The sequence below is a fragment of the Ricinus communis genome, chromosome 6 (assembly GCF_019578655.1).
Source record: "Ricinus communis isolate WT05 ecotype wild-type chromosome 6, ASM1957865v1, whole genome shotgun sequence".
NCBI lineage: Eukaryota > Viridiplantae > Streptophyta > Magnoliopsida > Malpighiales > Euphorbiaceae > Ricinus > Ricinus communis.
The window spans coordinates 29,609,787-29,633,133 of record NC_063261.1 but is presented as its reverse complement, the minus strand read 5'-3'; the positions used below and the strand labels follow the sequence as shown (position 1 = coordinate 29,633,133).

The 23,347-nt window shown below is 33.6% G+C and overlaps 1 protein-coding gene across 2 annotated transcripts; it reads left to right on the top strand.

Annotated features, from left to right (window-relative positions):
- Positions 1–14,967: 14,967 nt before the first annotated feature.
- On the top strand, positions 14,968–22,439 carry LOC8285661 (probable aspartyl aminopeptidase). Of its 2 annotated transcripts, XM_015722838.3 has the most exons (11): positions 14,968–15,243; positions 15,346–15,418; positions 15,648–15,783; positions 16,158–16,430; positions 17,509–17,656; positions 18,109–18,348; positions 19,188–19,320; positions 20,075–20,256; positions 21,412–21,524; positions 21,796–21,845; positions 22,188–22,439. In XM_015722838.3, exons 1-10 carry the CDS (start codon positions 15,067–15,069, stop codon positions 21,800–21,802), a joined length of 1,482 nt encoding a protein of 493 aa, XP_015578324.1. In that variant the 5' UTR covers positions 14,968–15,066; the 3' UTR covers positions 21,803–21,845; positions 22,188–22,439. The 2 variants fall into 2 exon arrangements, with proteins under 2 accessions (XP_015578324.1, XP_002524995.1); XM_002524949.4 differs by lacking the exon at positions 21,796–21,845 and having other exon boundaries at positions 14,969–15,243.
- The last annotated feature ends 908 nt before the right edge of the window (positions 22,440–23,347 follow it).

The window sequence follows — 23,347 nt, the reverse complement described above, 5'->3', positions numbered from 1 at the left end:
GCTTGAGCTGAGGGGAGTCCGGATACATCCTCCGATCATCCATAGCTCGTCGGAGCTCAGCAAAAAAGCCCGAAAACGCCAGCTGCCCCTACTTTCTCTCTCCACCACGAACTTCCGCCACCATTAGCGTCGTCGCTGCCGCCAAAAGAAAGCTCTCGCCGAGGGGAGTCGATCGCCACCAGAATCAGCCGACAAGGCCGGGCGTCCCCGCCGCTTCTCTTACATTGCTGGCGTGGCCGCCGCCACGCCTCTCCATTGTGGTCGCCACCGATGACCTCCTTCTTCTTGTTCCTTCGGTCTCCCCTTCTCTCCCCGATTTCTTTTCTCTTTTCTTATTTTCCATATCGACTTTTGGTCCCTGAAATTTTCTTTCTTACATTTTGGTCCCTCAACTTTTTTAATTACAACAATTTCGCCCAGTAAATTTCTAATTAACCTCTAAACTTTTTTTTAGTTTTTAATTAAGCCCCTAGCTATTTAATTTGGGCCAAATTAGAATTATTGAAAATATACAATTACATATATATCTTTGCTTTCGAATGTAAAATTACTAAAAAGCCCTTGCCGATATATTTAATTACAAAAATACCAAAAATACCAAACATACAAATTTCTATTAAAACCCCATAATAATAAAATTATACTTTTAATCCTCATCCTAAAATAAATTTCTAATTTAGTCTTAACACACAATTAATTTAATTAATCAATTTGCTAACTATTTTTCAACTTAAAATTTAATACCACTGGCTAATTAAAATACCAATTTTCCCAAAAATTCTTTTATAAAAACATCCTTTACAAATTCTTCCATAATTTTTCAATATATAATTTTATTTATATATATATGCATTTGGGGAAAAATTTCAAATAACCAAAAATATAATTTATTTCTCAAAGAATTTACTTAATTAATTTTTTAAAAATTCAAACTAATAGGATATATAAAATACTCCTTTACTTGTCTAGCATTAAAATTCAAAATTGCATTTAAATCATTTCAATTAAACCAAATAATAATAAAAAAATAAAGTTAAAATCAATTTAAATAAAAACTCATTTATTAATCATTATTAATATTATCTTTATTAAAAAAAAATTCAGGGTATTACAGTTTGCATGTCTCCCCTCCTTTCACACTTTTATCTATGTTATGATATAGTTTAAAAAAAAAAAGATAATAGTAGTATAAAAATAAAATTTGTATAGCAAATTTTTATTAATTTTTAGATAATGCACAAAAGAAAAAGAAAAATGATGAGAATGACATGCTTGTGATTGGTGGTGTGCACTATTCGACTAAACTGAAAATCTAATCAAAATCTAACCAAATGATATTTTTAGTTCGATGTTTATATGTTTGATATGATTTCCGATTGTGATTTTAAGAAAATTATCGGTTCTATTCAATTTTTATTGAGTAGAAATCAAAAAAACAAATCGACTGATATATTTTATAAATTGATTAGATTGAACCCTAGTTCAGTTTTATATATATTTTGATTCGGTTTGATATTTTTTCATTAATTTTCAATTTTTCATTTTTCGGTTCAGTTTCATTTAGTAATCGAACCAAGTTATACACATCCTTACTTGTGATTCTTTACTTACATTTATATACGTGCTACTTTATCTCTCCTTGAAGAAAATTAGAAATTGAAGATTTTTTGTTATGATTTATATAAATTAGTGATTTCAATTCTAATTTAGGTATTTGGATTTTCTAATTTGGGTATTTTGAATTTTCTAACCAGTAATATATAATTCCTATTAAAATACATTTGTCATTTTTCCAACTTAATTAGCCAACTTATTAAAATATGTTCATGTCATAGTAGTTGGTTATAAATGGAAGTTATGATATTATATCGATTAAAATAGAAATATAGGGATGTCAAAAGTCAAATGTACATTAAATAATGTACTAAACCCAATTGTAAATATATATTTTAAATAACTTATATATTAAATTGGAGAATAATTATAAAAAATGGTGTGTAAACTTTTTAAAATTTGATAATAAAATAATTAAACTCTTAAAAGTTATAATTGTAAATAATGTACTAAACCCAACTGTAAATATATATTTTAAATAATTTATACATTAAATTAGAAAATAATTATAAAAATAGTGTGTAAACTTATTGAAATTTGATAATAAAGTAATTAAACTCTTAAAAGTTTCAATTTAGTATCTGAAACTGGAAATTATTAATATTTAAGTGTATGGAACTGGTCACCTGTTAGTAATAATAACATAAAAGATAAATAGATGCTAGAATTAAAACTCAAAAGTAAACAACAATTACTAAGATTTTAAGAACAATAATATAAATATATACAGACAACAAAGAAATAAAATCAAAAACTGATATAAGAAAAATAGGACGCCAATTATCTGAGAATTTCTAGATCTAAAGAGAGACACTAAAGTAAATTTTTGACCTACCAGCATAACGAGATCAAGACATTATGAAGAGAAATTAGGACATCAGAAATCTGAGGCTTGTATATCATATAATCTCTTTAAAACAGATTCACCCCTCAGCATTGGTGTTTGAGGATGATATGGCGTCTGCTTCTCAAAATACAACGGATCAACACAGTTGACAAACACCACAATAACTGTACCATTGAAGTATGTTTGAGCTTTACTACACTTGAAAGCAAACAAGAGAATATAGAAGGATATATTTTTCACACCTTGAATGAAAGGAAAATTGATGATATATATAGAGAATGACTAATGTGAGGAAATGACCTTTTACATATCTTGAGACCTTTGATATATCATGATTAATTATAATTAATCCATGACCTCTGGCAATATAATGATTAATTCATCATTAATCCATACACTTTGGTATATCATAATTAATTCATCATTAATCCATGGCCTTTGATATAGTATATGACCTTTGGTATTTCATATGACTTTTCCATGTCAACATTCAATGGTATCAATTTATCATTCATCCATAATTCCTTTTGAGTGAATCCTACTCAAAATGAGTTATTATATGTCTCACAAATATTGTCAAATTTTTAACCATCCCCCAAACGAATAAAAATTAATAAAAGGAACAAACAAATTTTTTTAAGAAAACCTGGTAATAGAGCTCAATGATCAAAACCTGTATAGGATAGGTAGGGTTAGCCGTTGAACCTTCCCTTGTAAAATTGTATTTACTTCACTAGCTTAATAGTAGACATGGTGTCCTTGAAGTATTCTACTATTTATGTAAAGATGATATATTTCACGCAGGAGTCTTTCTTAACACACTTCAGTTCTCATTGTTATGTTCATTTTAGCCATGAACATCTTCCTAGTTCTGTGAGAGTTTCTTAAGAATTAAGCCCTAGGCAATTCTCCTTTGAAGCGGCCCCACTTCTCCTTCACATAGGTGATTTCTTATAACATCATCCATAAAAATCATTAAAAGCACTTGATTATCTTTATTTCATGTCATTTTCATTGTATTTATCATAAGAATGGGTAAAGGGATTACCCCCACAATGATCTAACCATGTTTTTAGAACTTATTTTTTCCTTTGAACCTAGATCTTGGGATCCCCAGTCATTGCGATGACATCTTTTTGCATAGGCTTGAGTCCCAACCTTGATGATTTATCAACTAACTCTATATTCAACCCTTTGGTTAGAGGATCCGTAATATTATCCTTTGATTTACATAATTAATAGTGATAACTCTAGTTGAGAGTAATTGCCTAATGGTATCGTGTCTGCGACATATATCTCTAGACTTACTATTGTACATATTTTTTTGTGCCCTTCCAATTATAGATTGACTATCACAGTAAATACAAATTGGTGGAACAAGCTTAGTCCACCTTGGAATGTCTCTAAGAAATGGTGTAACCATTCAGCCTTTTCACCACATTTGTTTAGAGTAATGAAATCAGACTCCATAGTGGATCTAGCTATAATTGTTTATTTAGAGGATTTCCATGATAGAACTGCTCTTGCCAAAGTGAACACATATCCACTAGTAGACTTTGAGTCTCTCATGTCGAATATCCAGTTCACATCACTATATCCTTCTAAAACTATAAGATATCTTATATAATGCAGCCCATAATTATAAGTATAAATCAAGTACCCAAGTACTCATATACTTCCTTTCTAATGATCAAGTCCTAGATTACTCGTATATCTACTCGGTTTACTTACTGCATAAGCAATGTCTGGTCTTGTATAACTCAATAGGTACATTAAGCTTCCAATCACTCTAGCATGCTCCCCTTGAGCAATGCTCTCACTTTTGTTCTTAGAGAAATGTATACTTAAGTCTATCAGTGTTCTGGCTATACCAAAATCAATCTTGCTAAACTTTTCAAGAATTTTATCCACACAGTGTGATTGGCTTAATATGAGGCCTTTTGATGTTCTTGCGATTTTTATTCCCAAGTCACATCTATAAAACCTATATCTTTCATGTCAAATCTTGAATTTAACATGTCCTTAGTAGATTTGATCATCTTATCATCACTGCCAAACAATGAGCATATAATCAACATAAAGATACAAAATGACATATCCATTTGGCCTACCCTTGTGATAAACATACTTATTACATTCATTAATTTTGAAACCAGCTACCAACATAGCACTGTCAAACTGTTCATGCTATTATTTTGGTGCTTGCTTTAAGCCGTACAAGGACTTTACCAATCTACATACTTTCTTTTCTTGTCCAGGGACAATAAAACCCTCAGGTTATTCTATATAGATTTCTTCATCTAAATCTCCACTAAAAAAAGTAGTCTTTCACATCCATTTGATGTACTTCAAGATTTTGCGAGGCTATGACTATAAGCACCATCCTAATGGAATTTATTCTCGTTATAGGAGAATATGTATCAAAGTAATAAAGGCCTTCCTTTTATTTATAACATTTAATTACAAGCCTAGCCTTATATTTATCAATTGACCCATCTGCTTTCATTTTCCTTTTGAAAATTCATTTGAATCCTAAAGGTTTACTTCATGGTGGAAGATCCATTAATTTCTAAGTATGGTTTTGCATAATGGATTCAACTTCACTCTTAATAGCCTCTTTCCATAAAGGGCCTTTTTAAGAGTTCACTGCCTCGTTATAAGATTGAGGTTGTACTTCTAACAAATAAGTTAGAAAATCTAGACCAAAAGATTTTTCTATTCTAACTCTTTTGCTTCATCTCAACGCATCATCAACTTGTCCATGGCTTTGATTATTTTCATCTATAGTCTCACGTGCTCCTTTGGACGAATTTGGTCTTTTCCTAGAAACACTTCGTCCTATTTGGACAAACACGGAAATAGATATTCAAAGAATGATACATTCCTTAATTCCATTATCGTGTTTTTATATATGTCTAAGATTTTAAAGTCATACATAAGAAACTGATACGCACTACTGTTATATGCATATCCTATGAGGATGCAATCAACACTTTTTGGGACTATCTTCACCTTCTTTAGTGTAGGCACAATTACCTTTGCAAGACGCCCCCACACTACAAGTATTTATAGGAAGGCTTTCTTTCTTTCCACAACTCATAAGGGGTCTTATCCTCTTTCTCTCGGGATACCTTATTTAAAAGGTAATTAGCCGACAAAATGGCTTCCCCCTACATGTTCTGAGATAAACCCAGAACTTATTAATATTGCATTCATCATTTCTTTTAAGGTACAATTTTTCCTTTGAGCTACAACACAACACACAGGCTTATGTTAGATACATCTTTAATGATATCATCAACCATATTAGCCTTTTATTACTTTTCCTCTTAGACAACTTGCATACAAAGGACTTGTGTCCCACTTTATTACAATTGTAACATTTTTCTTGAAATCTCTTCTTAGAGATTACTCTTTTTGGCTTTAAGGCAGCCTTTTGTTTCTTAAATTTGGAAGTTTGTCTGTGCTCTACTACATCTATTTCAGCTACAAAAGTATTTAACCCTCTTCTTTTTAGATTTTTTGTTGTCTTTCTCAATATGAAGTATAATAATTAACTCTTCAACGTTCATCTCCTTTCTTTTATGTTAAGGTAGTTCATAAGATCCTTCCATGCAAGAGGTAGCTTCTCAATCACAGCTGCCACTTAGAAGATTTCACTCAAATTCATCCCCTTAGCATGAATCTCATGCAGTATCACTTGGAACTCTTATAGTTGACTAACCACAGTTTTTAGAATCCACTATTTTATAGTCAATAAAATAGCTGACAATAAACTTTTTAGCTTCGGCATCTTCTAACTTATATTTTCGGCCTAAGGATTCCTATAGTTCTTTGGTTGTTTTCATTGTACTATAAACATTGTACAAATAATCGGTCAAGCCATTCATCACATAATTTCTATAAAAAAAATCAAAATGATGCCAAGCATCAACTGTAGTTTTCATTTGAACATCTTGTTCATCATCATTGAGGGTTAGAAGATCCTAAGTCAAAAATCTTACAAGATTCAAGGTAGTCGTGTCAAACAACATCTTGTGTTGCCACCTTTCAAAGTTTAGTCCGTTGAATTTCTTTGGTTTCTCTCCATGATTCATAGGAACATCACACTAAAGTACTCAAGTTCCAACAACCTCAATCATAGCACTTGACTTTGAAGTATTTTCCGTCTCTACAAATAAATAATAAATGTAGGATCACTAAATCCAGATCCTAAGTATACCACAAATTAGAATATATAACTAAAATATATATTCAGAATACAATTTATAATAAGCAAATAAGAGAGGGTCCTTAGGTCATCCTTTTCCAGCAATCTATCTAAAGAATCTATTTTAAGATTGTTAGTAATAATAATATAAAAGATAAGCAGATGCTAGAATTAAAACTTAAAAGTAAACAACAATTACCAAGATTATAAAGACAGTAATTTAAATATATATGGACAACAAAGTAATAAAATCATATACCAATGTAAGAAAAAATGACGCCAATAATATGAGAATCCTTAAATTTAAAGAGACATCAAAGCAAATTCTTGGCACACCAGCATAACGAGATCAAGACACTAGTGAAGAGAAGTTAGGACATCAAAAATCTAAGAATTGTGTATCACACAATCTCCTTAAAACAGATTCGTCTCTCATCGTTGGTATTTGAGGATGATATGACATTTGCTTCCCAGGATACAACGGATCAATACAGTTCATAAATACCACAACAATTGTACCAACAAACTTGAAGTATGTTTGAGCTTTATCACACTAGAAAGTAAAAAAGAAAAGATAAGAGGATCTATTTTCACAGTTTGAATGAAAGAAAAATGGATGATATATATAGGAAATGACTAATGTAAGGAAATGACCTTTTACATATCTTGAGACCTTTAATATATAATGATTAATTACAATTAGTCCATGACCTTTGGCATATTATGATTAATTCATCATTAATCCATGACATTTGATATATCATATGACCTTTGATATTTCATATGACTTTTCCATATCAACATTCAATGGCGTCAATTTATCATTCACCCATAATTCATCTTGAGTGGGCCTTCCTCAAAATGAGTCATCATATGTCTGATAAATATTTTCAATTTAGTCTAAGGTTATACCTTTTCACTCATCCTAAGAATCAAGAGCCTGGAAATGTCATTCCTTTGTTTCAGATATTACCATCATACCATCTACATACACCTCCACCTCATTATGCATCATTTCATGAAACAAGATAATGGTTGCTCTTTGATAAGTTGCCACTGCATTCTTTAGTCCAAAAGGCATAACCTTATAGCAATATGTCCCCTATCAGTAATGAACAATGTCTTCAGCTTATCCACTACTGTCATCATGATCTGATTGTATCCGAAGAACCTATCAATGAAAGAGTATATCGTACTTAAAGCAGCACTATTAACTATTACATCTATGTGAGGAAGGAGAAATCGTCCTTAGGGCATGCTTTATTCAGATCCTGATAATCAACACATATTCTAACCTTACCATCCTTCTTCAGGATTGGGACGATATTCGTCAACCATTCGGGATAGTCAACTACATCAAGGAAATTGGCTTTTACTTGCTTAGCAACTTCTTCCTAAGTTTTCTTTACCCATTTCAATCTTAATCTTCTCATCTTTTGCTTAATCAAATTGATGTGCAGATAGGTTGAAATGTGGTATTCTGCTATCTTTCTATCTAACTTTAGCATGTCATCGTAGGACCAAACAAATATTTTTTTTCTTTTTTCCATCATTTATCCTAATTCTCTCCTTTCTTGATGAGTTATATCATAAGCTATCAAAATGTTCCTTGAATTTTTATTTATGCTTAAATTAAATAAATCATTTTGTATATGGAATTAATGTTAAACATGCACATGTCATGATTATCAAAATGCGCACTATAATTAGAAAAAATATCGTACAAGTAAGCAAAATTATTGTTCATATCATTGATCTTTAAAATAAAGGAAACACTAAAGATCGAATATTATTACATCATCATAAAATACATCAATTATATGCTCCTCTATCAGGACAGCTAGCTCTTGTTGACTCAAAATCTTAAGCAGAGTGATGAACTCTTCCAGCTTTAACTCCTCAACCTTGATGGTGACCTTCTCACGAACTTTCTTGATGCTCTACTTGACCATCCTGTCGATGATCAGGTCTTTGAATATCTCGAATCCTGGAACCTCAGTCCCAGCTACTGTAACGGGTTCAGACTCCCCAGAGTAGGACTTGTACTCTTGGACAAATATGTTATTTAGAGTCTTAGCATTTGGTTTGCCCTTATCTTCATCCTTACAATAACCTAGCCCGTGTCTAGTCTTTTGACCTTTGAAGTCCGGTAGCTCTACGATACCTTGCTAATTCTTTCTTAGCCCTATTCCAGACATGAAATTCATCTTCTTGAACATGTTGGCTACTTTAGAATCTTTGTAGTATTCGTAGAGAACATCAACTTGGAATCCAATAGGGGCTTTCAGCTCTTTGATGGCTTCTTGAATGGCCGAGACAACCTTACCACCTTTGACATTGATAGTCAATATTTTGCCTTTGTTAGGGAACTTGACCTTCTCATTCACGGTGGAAGGAACTCTTCCTAAAGGCATGGAACCATGGTCTTTCCAACAACAGTGCAAAAGTTACTAGGATGTCTAGGATAGTGAGCTCCACCCAAGATTCGATAGGACCCGTCTTTACCAATGTTAAGAATTTTCCTTTCATATCTCTCTTTATTTAATCATAGGCTCTTATAACCATATTTGATGGTTTTAGGTCTATCGTAGTCATTCCCAATTTAGGAAGTATGCGAGAAGGACATACATTGATGATTGACCCATCATCCACCATTATACATGGAATCCTTTTTCTTTTGACCTCTACTGCTATATAGAGGGTCTTATTATGGTCTCTTTCCTCGAGTAGTAAGTCCTCACCTAAGAAAATGATCATCCTGGTGATATTGTTAGTTACTGTTTTGGTTATTTCCTTAGGGATAGTTGTTGTTTTAATGCTTATACTAGATAAGCCTGGCTTAATAGAATTTTTTTGATCTGATGAGTGCATCAGAGCTCCCAAATGTTAGTCATCTTCTTCTTTTTTCTTCAATTGTTCTAACAACCCTGCATCCCTGTCTTCAGGTGCTTGTTTCAAATCTAAAACCCCCATGTCTTTATTCTTATCCACTGGCTCAACTTCTTTGTCTAAATAACTTTCTGTCTAAATATCTTTAGCCCTAGTGTTTTGGACTTCACACTCATCCCTAGAGCTGTACCAGATATCGATAGCCATAACTAACTTCTTCTCACCCTCCTTCCAAACCTCCAAAAGATAAGGCTTATAAGTCATTTACTCCTCATCTGACTCCCAACCGCTTGGCACAATATCTTCGATTTGAATATCGAACAAGGGCAGCCTCAAATAAAAAATCTTAAAAACAAACTTATCTGATGACTGCCCTAACAGGTCTTCACATTTGTACTGAGGAAGTTGCTCAACTTACCATTTCTCATAATCAATTAAGTCTTGAATCTCATGCTTAAGATGGTTGCACTGGTTTGTCACATGCCCGAAAGTCTGGTAATACTCATAATACTGACCATTGTTAGGTTTAGGACTGTTCTTTAGCGATTGGGGCTTGAGTTTCTATTTCATTTTAGGTGTTGGAACACCATAAATATTGATGTCCTCAGCTTGGTAAAGGTTGGCTTATTTAGTTCTGGCTCTAGCTCTAGCTTGGGTTGGGACATGTCTTCAAAAGAGTTCATGATCTCCTCCTCCCTGAAGTCAATAGTGATCATGGACACTTGGTTTGAGGGTGGTGTGTTGTTGTAGTTTGGTAGGGACTTTCTTCTAATACAGGGTTGATCTGGTTTGGTTAGTTTTCTAGCATCAATGAGGTCTTAGATTTCGTGTTTTAGCCAGATGCAGTAGTTTGTGTGGTGGTCAGGTGTTTACTGGAACTTGCAGTAAATGTCGGATTTGTAGGGAGGTGCATTAGAATTAGGTAGGTCTTTTAGGGTGGTTGGTTAGAGCATGCCATTTTGCACTAACCTCTTAAAATTCTTTGAGAGAGGTTGTTTAAAGTTGGAGGACTTCCTCGATTGTTGGACAACATTCACATCTAAAGTCATGCTCCCTCTAGCCTGATAATTTGGCCTTCTGTCGGTTTACACAGTCTTCCTCTTGTCATTTTCGATTTCTTCGACCTGAAGCCTATCATCATATAAGCCCATGAAATTCTTTGGGTTCATCATCTGAAGCCTTTCAACCCAACTAGGAAGAATATTTTGGACCACCATACGAACTTGGTCCTTTTTCAGAAGGCTTGTTTTTCATTAATCTAGCCTTATTCCTCCACCCGATTAAGAAATCAGAGAAAGTCTCATTTGGCTTATGTTTGGTGGACTCAAGATCTTTAATTGACACCTTCAACTGAGTATTATAGTCATATTTTTTGATAAATGAATTACAGAAATCACGCCATTCACTTTGGCGGATTTTTTCAAACCATGATACCAGTTTACAACAGGTCCTTCTTGCAACAATATAAAAATAGCTTGATAATTTAGGTCATACTTAGCTAAGTAGTTCCCATTATAATTATATATTATTTTAGATGAACTTTTGGATCACTAGGCCCATTGAACTTGTTCATCTTGAGCATTCTAAACTTTACAAGTAGCTTATCTTTTCTCCTATCGATACCAATTCTTCAAAATCATAGGTCAGATTTAAACCTTTGATTTCTAGCATACTTTGCATCTTGTCAAGCCTTAAGCCACTTACAGCTTCATTAGTTGTAAGGATTGTCTCCCTTTTGGCTTGGTCCAACACATACTCGTCAAAATCCTAAATGTTTCGGGGCACTCCTCTTCTAGCAGGTCTTCAGCATTGGCATTAGTAGCATCGGTTATAGCAGCACTTATAGTGGCAACCACAACTGGATCAACAACAGTAGGGGGATTAGCTGGCACAATCGGAGCAGTGGGTGGGGCTTGATTTATAGCCATCCCAGCCAAAAGTTATTGGAGTTCCTCCCAGATCACACCCTTCAAATCGTCAATGACGACATTCTTGAGGATCTCAACGTCCTGTTCGTTAGCTCTTTTCATTGGCCATTTCAGTTGTAGCTTTGGTAGAGGCTTAACGCTTTGGTCTTTCAAAGAGCTCTAACACGGTTCAAATTCTTAGAGAGATGGGTACTCTTTCCAGCATTCCACTATCTTCTCTCCTCCAACCCAAAGAAGTGTCTATATGGCTAAAAAAATAAAAGGTTAGTATGATGCATGTGATGCATAAGATGCATGATGCACGTGCTATGCACAAAGACAAAAAAAGTTAGCACACACATTAGTATACAAGTCATCCTTCCAACCTTATTACTCCGACACATGGTTCATGGTGAGTTTTTATTCCCTAAGATTTTGGCTCTAGACTTTCTATTAATAGGGGATAGTATGCCCAACGCATATGCCATAAACTCTCAAAGTAGATAAAATAAACAAAGCAATGTTTGCCAATATAAATATAAAAGCCTGCATATTTTTAGCCTAGGGCTTGATTCCACGTGTCCTTGGGCCAAGGCTTTCCAATATGTTAGCTTTGAGTACTATGATGAAAAAAATTTCAAATAGCAAGCAATAGGATTCCTAGGGGAGATTACTATTGTCATTACCATGAGCTTTAAGTAAGGATAAAAGGCTCCACAAGTAAAAAAAGTTTTCTTAATTGGCTCGTCTCCCCACTCAATGGCCCATGTGATGAAAGAAATTCACTTATTACTTGTGAGTGATGGTTACCTAATGTCATAATCTAAGTTTCAAGTGGAACCAAAGAACTACGAACCGACGCCATAAAGGCTATAGTGACCAAAGTGCATAATGTGTGAAAATGGTGTAGTGATGCAAGAATCACATGTTAAATAATAAAATTAAAAATAAAGATACACTGGAATCAGCTTCTCTTATCTCCAATGGAATCATCACTGTGGGTAGCGATTTCGGACTCGCATCCAAGTGTCTTTAGCGACTATGGCACTACAAGGATTTTCAACTAATCAAGAACACGCTAACTAGTCAAGGAGACTAGAGTGGAGATGGGAGTTGCCACCTAGGTAATTCACTAGGACACTTTTACTAATGAGTGACATTTTTTGATTCCATAAGGAAGCTTTACGCCACAAATCCAGAGATAGATCTGGATACCGACTTCCTTATTTGTGTATATTTATTTTTAATTTTATTGTTTAATGGGTTATTCTCTATAAATGCAATAGTTATATTTCTATACATTAAGCAGTACAATATGTGAGGTCCACCTAAGTCTAGCCCATTTTATTAAACTCAACCTATGTCTAAATTTTATTAACCTAATTTACTAGTCAATTATGTATAAAATCCACTTAGTCTAGCTCAATTACGAATTATGCTTTGGATTTTTGCCTTTAAACCTAATGGACTACTTTTTATGATAAGGCCCAATTAAATGATTTTAAATCTAATGTGGCCTAATTAGTTCAATTAAACCATGACAAAGTCCACTAAGTCTATACGAATTTTAAATTTAAGCACAATATGCCATCTTATTGACCTAATGGACTATAATTTTTATGCTAGGTCTAATTTTAAGGCCTAATGCCTATATGTCTAATTTTAATTAGGCAATCAAATAGCAGGTATTTGGCATATATTTAAAATAGAGCAAAAATAGAGTGCAAGAAATTAAATCCAACTATTACAATCCTCCTATAATTAAGAAAATGAAGGAAAAATGTGTAAAACTAAATACAGGCAAATATCTTAAAAATACATCAAAAACTTGGAAAATTAGGGCTGGGAGGTGAACATCGATTGGCTCAAGGCATTGAGCCAATCGGCTGTAGAGGCTTTTCGAAGCTGGTTCTTCAATTTCTTGAGTTTTTCAAATCTCAAAGCTAGTTTTACATGCATAAGAGGTCAAATAACAATTAGAATTCAAGAGAAAATGAAACAAAAAGCATAAAAAAGATTAAGTTATTAAAAAAAAAACCTAAAAAAATCATGCAAATCTTAACAGCAAAATTAACGGTATTAGAACAACAACAAATTTCAAGTTTTGATCATGGAACCCCAAAAACTAATTAATTAGAAAAATAAAAAGAAAACATAAATCTAGCATGTAATCTTAACCATTTGACTAAACATATCAAAAAAATCTAAAAATAAATATATTCACAGACTCAAAACCCTACATATTCTTATTATCAAACTTAATTCCCAGCATGTTCATATAATCAGATTCAATGCCTAGCAAATTATAAACATGTAAATTTAGAAAAAAAATCCTAATTTAATCATGTAAATCCTATGGATCATATAAAATAACTAAAAAAAATAAATCTTAATTATGTTTCTAAAATATAAAATAAAAGAACCAGTTTGTACAGATGAGGATGCTGATGGTGTTGAATTTGGGGAACCCTCAAGTTGTTAGCGTTAAATGCTGATCTTCGAGTGTCTAGAGATGGAAAGGTGGTGGAATTGAATATTGGTTGAGAATTCAGTGCTCCTTGGGTTTGAGAATCTTCTATCTTTCGAAAATAAGTTTCCATATATCTAGTTCTTACTTAGTGATTTTCTCTTTAACTAAAGCTCTAATAAGTAATGTGTGTCTCTCTAATAATTAATGAGTATAGCTAACCCTAGACTTAGACCATATTATTCTATTTATAGTAATAAGATTAGAAACCCTAGAGGAGTAGATAATTATGCAATTATTTTAATAAAAAAATCAATCGATTATCTTTTCTCTTATTAAATTAATATTCAATAACATCAAATAAAATCTTTTAAATCAATTAATTATCATTAAATATATTTAAACGTCGCAATAATTATCACAAATATCTTCTAAAAACTTCATTTTTACCAATTTTGCCATTTTAAGTAAAAAATATACGTGAAATTGTATCAGATTTTGGAAAATAATTAATCGGTACTGTGTAGAGCCGATTAGCTCTGTCTTTCACATGTCAATGCCGATTGAACCAATCTTACCAGCTGCCAATTTCAGATAATGGTGCTCTATCGAAGGCAGCCGGACGCGCGAGAAAGATAGTAGCTTTCATCATGAGATTTGCTATGATTCTCTCGAAATCTAAATTCAGAAAATAGATGTTGATATTCATTTTATATATATATATATAATGGTTTTGTATACTCAAATGTTAATAATATTTAATTTTATATATTAAATTATAATAAATTGACACACAATTTTGTAATTGTCTTTAAAAGAAACGATATGAATAACATATAATTTGTTGTTAACGTACTATATACATTTAATCATAAATATTCACCATATTTATATATTAAATTATAACACTTAAAAATTTAAATATTTAATTATTAAAGCTTAACAAATTCAAATATTATTTTTATAATTATCCCTTAAATTGGAGTTCAATTTGATTTGATTTTTTTGAACCGCAATAATAGGGTTGGTCTAAATATTCCCTTCAAACCGAACCATATGAAAACCTGTGCTCGTTTGAAGCAAGTGAAACAGCCCATGGTTCCATAGTGTAATCCTCACAGGGAAAAGAAAAATGGCAGCCATGAGCATGACACGCTTGCAACTCCTTCACCCATTAGTACCCATCATCAACAAACCACCTTCCCTCTTTCTATCCAAACTCTCCCACTCACCCCTTTATGCCCTCCGTCCTTCTCGCAATTTCAGCAGCACTCGCTGCTCTACCTCAAATCAAACTCAAACCCAGGAGGTATAATTGCCATATCTAAGAATCTGGATATGAATTTGCATTGCTTACCTTTGTTTGTTTTCTATTATTTCCTTGAAGTGTAATACTTATTTTGTTTATTAGAGTTGTGATGGGTCAATTGTAGGGGACCTTCTTGACTATCTCAATGAATCTTGGACTCAGTTTCATGCTACTGGTACATTCCTTTTCCTTTCTGGGCTCTCTCTTTTTGGGTTAATAAGGATGTTTCAGGTTTAATTGGATTAAAGCTACATGAACCTAGTTGTTAATTAAGTGAAATTTTGATTCTTTGAAGCAAGACACAGCGTGGCAAGCTTGTTTGATATTTGGAAATGGATAATGATGTTTATATTGATGCAATCTGTGGATGAAACATGATGGTTTCTTTTTCTTCTTGTGCATAGCGGAAGCAAAAAGGCAACTTATTGATGCTGGTTTTCATTTGCTTAATGAAAATGATGAATGGGATTTGAAGCCTGGTGGACGCTACTTCTTTACAAGAAACATGTCTTGCTTGGTTGCTTTTGCTGTTGGGGAGAAGTAAGTCAAAAGTACTCTAGCTATTCAGGAATGCAGTATTCTACTGCATTAGTAAAATAATGATATAGAAAGAACCAAAATTCTTGAGTAAGGCAGTATAAGCATATTAAAGCCATTGTTACTCTTAATTTAATCTGTTTCAGACTGCTGCTAGGCTAAGAGAAAATCGTATTTGTGATCCCCATTTGTGTCATGAAAATAGTTTTTCTGCTAGTGATTTCATTCGTTATTTTTTCTTTTATTATTTTTCCATATATTATCTCTATTCTTGGATGCGTTTGAAAAAATTCTAAAGGTATTTTACTTTCTTGTCCTCATTGTTCATACTGTACATTCAAGCCCATTAGCAGCTCAGTCTTCCCTTAATTTTGCAGGTATACTGTTGGAAATGGATTCCATGTGATAGCTGCTCACACAGACAGTCCATGCTTGAAGCTCAAACCAAAATCTGCGTCCTCCAAATCTAATTACCTAATGGTAAATGTCCAGACATATGGAGGTGGTTTATGGCATACTTGGTTTGATAGAGACTTGAGTGTTGCAGGAAGGGTAATAGTGAGAGGTACTGAAGGTTCTTATATTCACAAGCTTGTCAAAGTAGAAAGACCTTTATTACGGGTGCCAACGCTAGCCATACATCTTGACCGGTATGCTCCTTTTTCGTTATAAGTTTCTTATAAATTTATCTTGCTGGAAGTTTATTTTATATGGATAGCTACTCTGCGTCTTTCTGGCTAGTATTTAATGCAAGTTAAATGCCTCTTCTTAAGTTATGCTGGACTGCTGGTACCTCTATGATATAGGCCCTGTTGGGTTAGCATGCTAAGATAGCTACTTTTGACTTTTGCTATTCTTAAGCAAAGAAAAGATGCAGCTGTAGATTAAATAATCAAAAGAACTTTAAAAAAAAAATTTCCTCTCTTTTTTATTTTTTTTAAGAAAAAGGAAGAATATGCATAAGATGATTAGTTATTGCATTCATTATGAACCAGCTTTCATGTTAGACACCATGAGAAGACCAAAAAGCCTGCGACTGTATACACTTCATAAGTTTTCTGACATGATCTATATTGACATAAAAAAGAAAAATGAATCTGAAAAGATCGGTTGCAAGTCTTTAATTCAGTTGTAGCAAAATCCTTAGGGTTAAGCACCAAGTTCTCAAAACAATTTTCAGTAAACTCGTGATTTTTTTGAGGTTACAATTGAATATTTCCAGAAAAACATATTAGTTCTTAAAATATGGAACGTACTGATTGTACAATTATCAGGATGTATTCAGGGTTATGCAAATATTCCTGTTACTGTTAAGGTTTCAAATTCACTGTTTTAAAAGTAACTTGATATACTAATGAGAATTTATCCAAGACTATTAACTTCTGAAGGAACTTGAACTGAAATCTAAAAGAACGAACGATTGAGCACTTCAGGTTGAAAAATTCTATTTTTTTTATCCTTTTTTTTTTTTTTTAATTCTCTTGATGCTCCTTTACCTAATCTCCTTATTGGGGTGAAGGGCTGTCTCTTTAATATTGAGTAATTTCAGGTTTCTGCTCACCATGTCATGCTACTGAACGTGAAAGGTTTCTGTTTAATATCATGGATTTTTGGTGTTGTGGATCTATATAAAACCATCTTAAACTCCAAGTAGAGCACAAATTCTCTGTTAATTTACTATTTGTTAGTTTCCCTTTTGTTTAATCCTTTTTCGATTTTATTGTTTAGCACAGTGAATACAGATGGATTCAAACCAAATCTAGAGACTCATCTCATTCCATTATTTGCAACAAAACCGGAGGAAACATCTAATGAGTCAAAAGATGAAAATAGTGCATCTTCTTCGGAAACTGTTCACCATCCACTGCTTATGCAGGTATATGTTTTTGTTCCAATATATTTAATTGGAAATACCTTACATTTATGTATAGTGGATATACAGGAACTATATAGAGGTATGACTAAAAAGTGTTTAAGATGTGGATTAATTATGGAGCCCATCTCTCTATAGATTGTTTGCTAAATAGCTGAAAGTCTAGATACCATAATATTTTGTTTTATTCTTTTTCTCTAGTTAATAGTGTGATGAAAATTAAAAATTAATTGCATAGTGCTGTGGTTTTCTTTTAAGTTAGAAGGTCTATGGTTATGACTTCTAAGCTAATTGGTTCCATTTTATGCTAGATTGCAAGGTGTTGTATCACTAGACCACTGTAGGCAAGTGTTCTGAATTTCTTCATTAAACTTGGTGTAAAATTAGGAATCCTGCAGTGATCACATGAATGAATTTCAGCATTTATCTGCATGTTAATTCTTACTTCTATTTAGATTTTATCTGAAGAGCTGAGCTGCAACGCTGATGACATAGTGAGCATTGAGTTAAATGTTTGTGATACCCAAGCTAGCTGCCTTGGAGGTGGAAACGATGAGTTCATTTTCTCTGGAAGATTAGATAACCTTGCTTCAAGCTTTTGTGCATTACGAGCTCTTATTGATTCATGCAAACTATCCAATGCTTTATCAAGTGAACCTGCAATACGGATGGTTGCTTTTTTTGATAATGAAGAGGTAATTTCTTCTCGTAATATTTGTGGCCTGGTGTGGATATTGACATGTTCCCTATACAATTAGAATAAACTATCAGGTTTTGCAAATTAGTATAAAAACATATATTTGCTTAATAGAAAATGCGGCCTGTGGCTACTCAATATAACAACAGTAGAAAGTCTCTCATATCACTTAGGGATAATCAACCATTAAGTTTCTTACTTTTGTTTCACTTAGTTTTGTTTGTAAGTTGGTCAGCTAGTCCAATGTGCTTGTCCAATTTTCATTGAGCAGAGGTACTCTGCAAGTGCGCATTTATTCAAATCCTTTCCAGTTCACTAGTGTTATGATGTAGGACAAAGATGTATGGCAGCAAGGAGAGGAAAGAGTTGAGAAAATAAGAAAAATGGTGGCTGCTATTGTTCTGTGAATAGTAACTCAGGTCACTGTAGTACATCACCTGTGAAAGAGAGAAAAAAAGAAAAAAAAGAAAATTAGAGGGAGAAGAGGGTAATCAGGCTCCAAATTATTCACAATAAATTCAAATGTCAATATCTAAAGTCAGAAAATTATTAGGTTATATAACCAGTTAGAGGCTCTAGTTTTTGTTATTCCACAAGGACTACAACCTCTAAATTGAAAATTCCAGTAATCATTAAATAGGAAACAAATAACTTATCTGTATTAAAATAATGAAAAAAAATCTGAAAACAATATTAAAGCTGAAATTACCCATTAGAAATCCACTTAATTGTCAAGTGGAAACTTATAGATTTTCATGAATGAGAATTATGTCAATATCACTCTTAAATTTAATTCTCCTGCCTCACATTGTGTTATTCCTAACTATTGTTGTTTAGGTCGGTTCAGGTTCGGTACAGGGAGCTGGTGCACCAACCATGTTTCAGGCTATGAGACGGATAGTTGGATGCTTAGCTCATAACAAGGTAGGCGAAGGTGCTGTTGAGCGTGCGATTCGGCAATCTTTTCTTGGTAAGTTCAATTGGTACCTTTATTTAGCTTAACATGTTAAGTTCGTTGTTTTGTTATATTTTATTTGAGGTTCAACATGGCTGAATTAATAGGGTAACTGTGTTATACCTTTGCTTGGAAGTCCTCATCTCTTAGGAGCAGCTCTCCTAGTTCATCCTAAAGATTTGCTGCTTAGTCATAGTACTACGGCACCATCTCAAATGAACCTCATTACATGAGCATTTCTCCTAATATACATAAGGGGTGTTTGGTTCAGCTGAATGAAATGTGTTTGGTGAGAATCATTCAGCTGATAGTGGAAAATAGCCAATTCACTGCTGTTATGATCCTATCTTAAATGAAATTTTTACCAACTGTGCAAGTGATTTTTTTCTTTAGCCAAAAAAATCTTTGATAAGGACTAGGGATGAGCACGGTTCGGTTAATCGGACTATGCTCACAAAAAAAAAAAAAAAAAAAAAAGAAACTGCTAGTTTGGTTTTGTGTTTTTATTTCTTTAACCAAAAACCGAACCAAACTTCTGGCTTATCATTAGTTCGGTTAACCAAACAATTGGCTTTTTAACCGGACTTTCTCATTTAGGTTTATTATGTATTACCTGATTTTTGTGGTAGTGGGTAGACCTAGTCCTAGGACCTAAATAGTGTTTCCATTTCAAAAAATTTTGAATCTCTTCTTCGATACGGTACTATAACAGAACTGAGTTTTTTGTTCTTTTGGTCCTGGAATCTCTCCTTTTACCTTTTTTCTTTAGTGTCTGCGGATATGGCTCATGGAGTTCATCCAAATTTTGTGGACAAGCACGAAGAACACCATCGGCCAGAAATGCAAAAGGGACTTGTTATCAAGCATAATGCAAATCAGCGATATGCTACAAACGGAATCACAGCTTTTCTCTTTAAAGAAGTTGGCAACATCCTCAAGCTTCCAACTCAGGTAATTGTCTATGGAAATGGCACAATCCTGCCTTTTCATTTGGCCATCAAACTACTTTGTATTGATAAACAATACTAAGAACATAAGTTCCGCTAGAAATATGGTATTACAGTACCGCTATTATCTATTGATCACAGTGAACAACCATCACAGATTATTACCAGGAAAAGGTGTCATATTTTGCATTTGGTCAATTCATATGCTAAAGGTTATCACTAAGATCAATAAAAGTCCTGTCTTTCATTCATCTGGCAACACTATTCTAGAAAACCAGTTTGATCCGGATGTTAAATGTTGTAGCAAATGGGCAAGCTTTCATATATTATGGAAAAACTCAGTTTTGGTAGTGTTATGCTTGGAGGACTTGCTGAGAGTTTTATGGGGAGCTATACAGGAACCAATGGAGCATTCAAATATGTTTGAGTTGATTGGAAAGAGTTTTCTCCTGTTTGATTCTATTCAATTTCTCTCCTGGATTGTTTTATATTCTCTGCCTTGTACCCTTAATTTTCCCTATATGGGGTAATTTATACTGGACCAACCCATTTACCTAGCTCCTGTTCTATTGATTCAATAAGCTATTTTTTGGAAAAAATAAATGGAAAAGAGAAGAAATAAAAAGGGGAGAAATGTTTGATGTGAATGACTTTGAAATTGATGCATAACTTTCAATTAAAAGATGATGCATGACTTGTTTGTTCCAGCTCTTAAAACTGTCATCAGCTATTCTGGAAAGAAATTTCTTAAATTTGAACTTTATATTAATAACAAATTGCCAAGTTGTTGTTAGTTTTTGTGTTAAAATATCAGCCCTTTGTCAATTACATAATTTGTTTATCTCAAGTCATAATCCGCTAGTTACTTTCATGATTCCTCTTGCTTCCCACGTGCAATGGTTTAATGTCTTATTTCATCTCCACTGAAGGTTCTTTCTACTCTTCCCCTCGCTGTAAGCTTTCATGGCGCTTTAATCTTGCCATCTGTTAGCAACATAATTATGGATATCACACTATTTTCTGATAGTATCCTCGTCTTGATACTATAGCTTAGTTGACATGTTGGTGAATAATTAAATTTTTATATACTGTATTAAATATTGCACCTATGACTATTGGAGTTGAATTTCTTTTACATACTAGTACTCGGTGATCTCAGGAATTTGTGGTAAGAAATGATATGGGATGTGGGTCTACCATAGGTCCTATACTTGCTTCTGGAGTTGGCATTCGGACAATTGATTGTGGCATTCCTCAACTGTCCATGCACAGGTACCATACTGATTCAATTTCCTGTACTTATGTGATGTTTACACCAACTTAAAGAAGCTAATCCTAAACTAACATAAATCTAGCTAGTGATGCAACCAGAATATACATGTCGAATATTATGTAGAAAAGCATGAAAATAAGAGAGGAGAATAGAGTTGGCTTATTAATGAGGACATGATAGTAGAAATTAAAAGTGTATTTGTTCTGAGTAAATGGGGAGAAATGAGAGGAGGTGAGGCTAAATTAATATCATTTAATCTCCTCTATTTAGGTGTTAACGAGCGTAGGAAAAGGAGGGGAAAATATTCCACTCGAGAGGAGGTATATTGGAGACTGAAACTTTACCAATACTGTTTCCTTTATGAGTAAAATCCTAAACTTTTAATGCCGCTCCTGTTGCATGGCGTTAATTATTATCGGCCCAACAATCTTTCAATAACATTGGAAATTATTTGTTTTTGAGGTGGGGCAGCTTGGATCCTACCCTAATTTTCGGTTTTTCTCACTTCATTTGAGCACCGAAGAGGTATTTGATGTGGTGATCTGCAGTCAATGCCTATATTTTGGGGGTCTCCACACCATTTATTACCAATGGGGATTCTTATCAAGGAATTACTTTGGTCCATTTTATATCATTACATGTTTTTCGGTTTCAAAATGCAGTGTGAGGGAAGTATGTGCAAAGGAGGATGTAGATACTGCTTACAAGCATTTCAAGGCATTCTACCAAAACTTTTCAAGCATAGACAAGAAGCTACAAGTGGATTAAAGCCACCCGAACTATTATTTTCAAGGATATGTTGTATACAGAAAGCGTTGTATTCTTTTTTCTTTTTTGGTTTCTTTTTCTTTTCTGAGAGAAGAGTGAGCAATAGATATTGTAAGTTTATTCATTAAACAAATTTTTATTAGTAAGCATAATCTTGCCTCCGTAATAGAAAGACATATATAAGAGCTTGGACAGGAAACTATAGGTAAAGACAACTCGCTATCTCCATGCTTTGCAACTTGGATGGAATTCATCAAGTGCGGCCGTAAAATCAATATGTGTTTAAGTTCTTAGTGTTTATGGTAGAAGTAGAGCTGAGACTCAGCTCAGGAACAGTTTTTGCATTAGATTTTGCCTTGGAGAATTTCTGCTTCAATTCAGATAGCAAAGCCTGATTCTCCTAATTTAGCTGTTAAGATTTCTCCCTGAGCAACTCATTTTGCTGGATTATATAACAGTTCTGCAATGGACTTCGCCTACTCCATGCTTGGCGTCCCTGGAAGTTAAAATGTCAAGAAATAGCAAACCAATCACAGGTCTTGTTATTTAGGAGTTCATGTCTTGGATGGTAAGCTGCGTTTCAAGTCCTTCAAGGATGGATAAGATTTAATGGGAAGTAGGAAGGTGTGGGTGGTAGGCGCAAGCTTTCTTCAGAGCATGCGTTATGTTATTTACGCATATGTAGGGCTCTGGTGCCTATTGTTTTCTTCTCTTAGCTAGCAGCTTGCTACATGACCAAGAGACATATCTTTCCTGGTTCTAGACCAAGAACCCTTTTTGGAGAAGAGTTCATTTCTTGCACTGTTTTTCCCGGAATCAAGGTCTTGCGATGAGCCAGAGCATCGTGTCAACAAGGCAGCTGGGCTGGGTGCAGACTGTGTCATAGCATCGAAGCATTAAACCATATTTGTTTAAACTTTAGATAATTGGTCCTTATGGTCCTCAATTTTTGCAAGCATTCAAGCATGCCTGTAACTGCGGTATCTAAATCCACATGCGCATTGAATTGAATATTGGACCAGCGGGCATCCATCTTTCCTGTAAAAAAAGATTT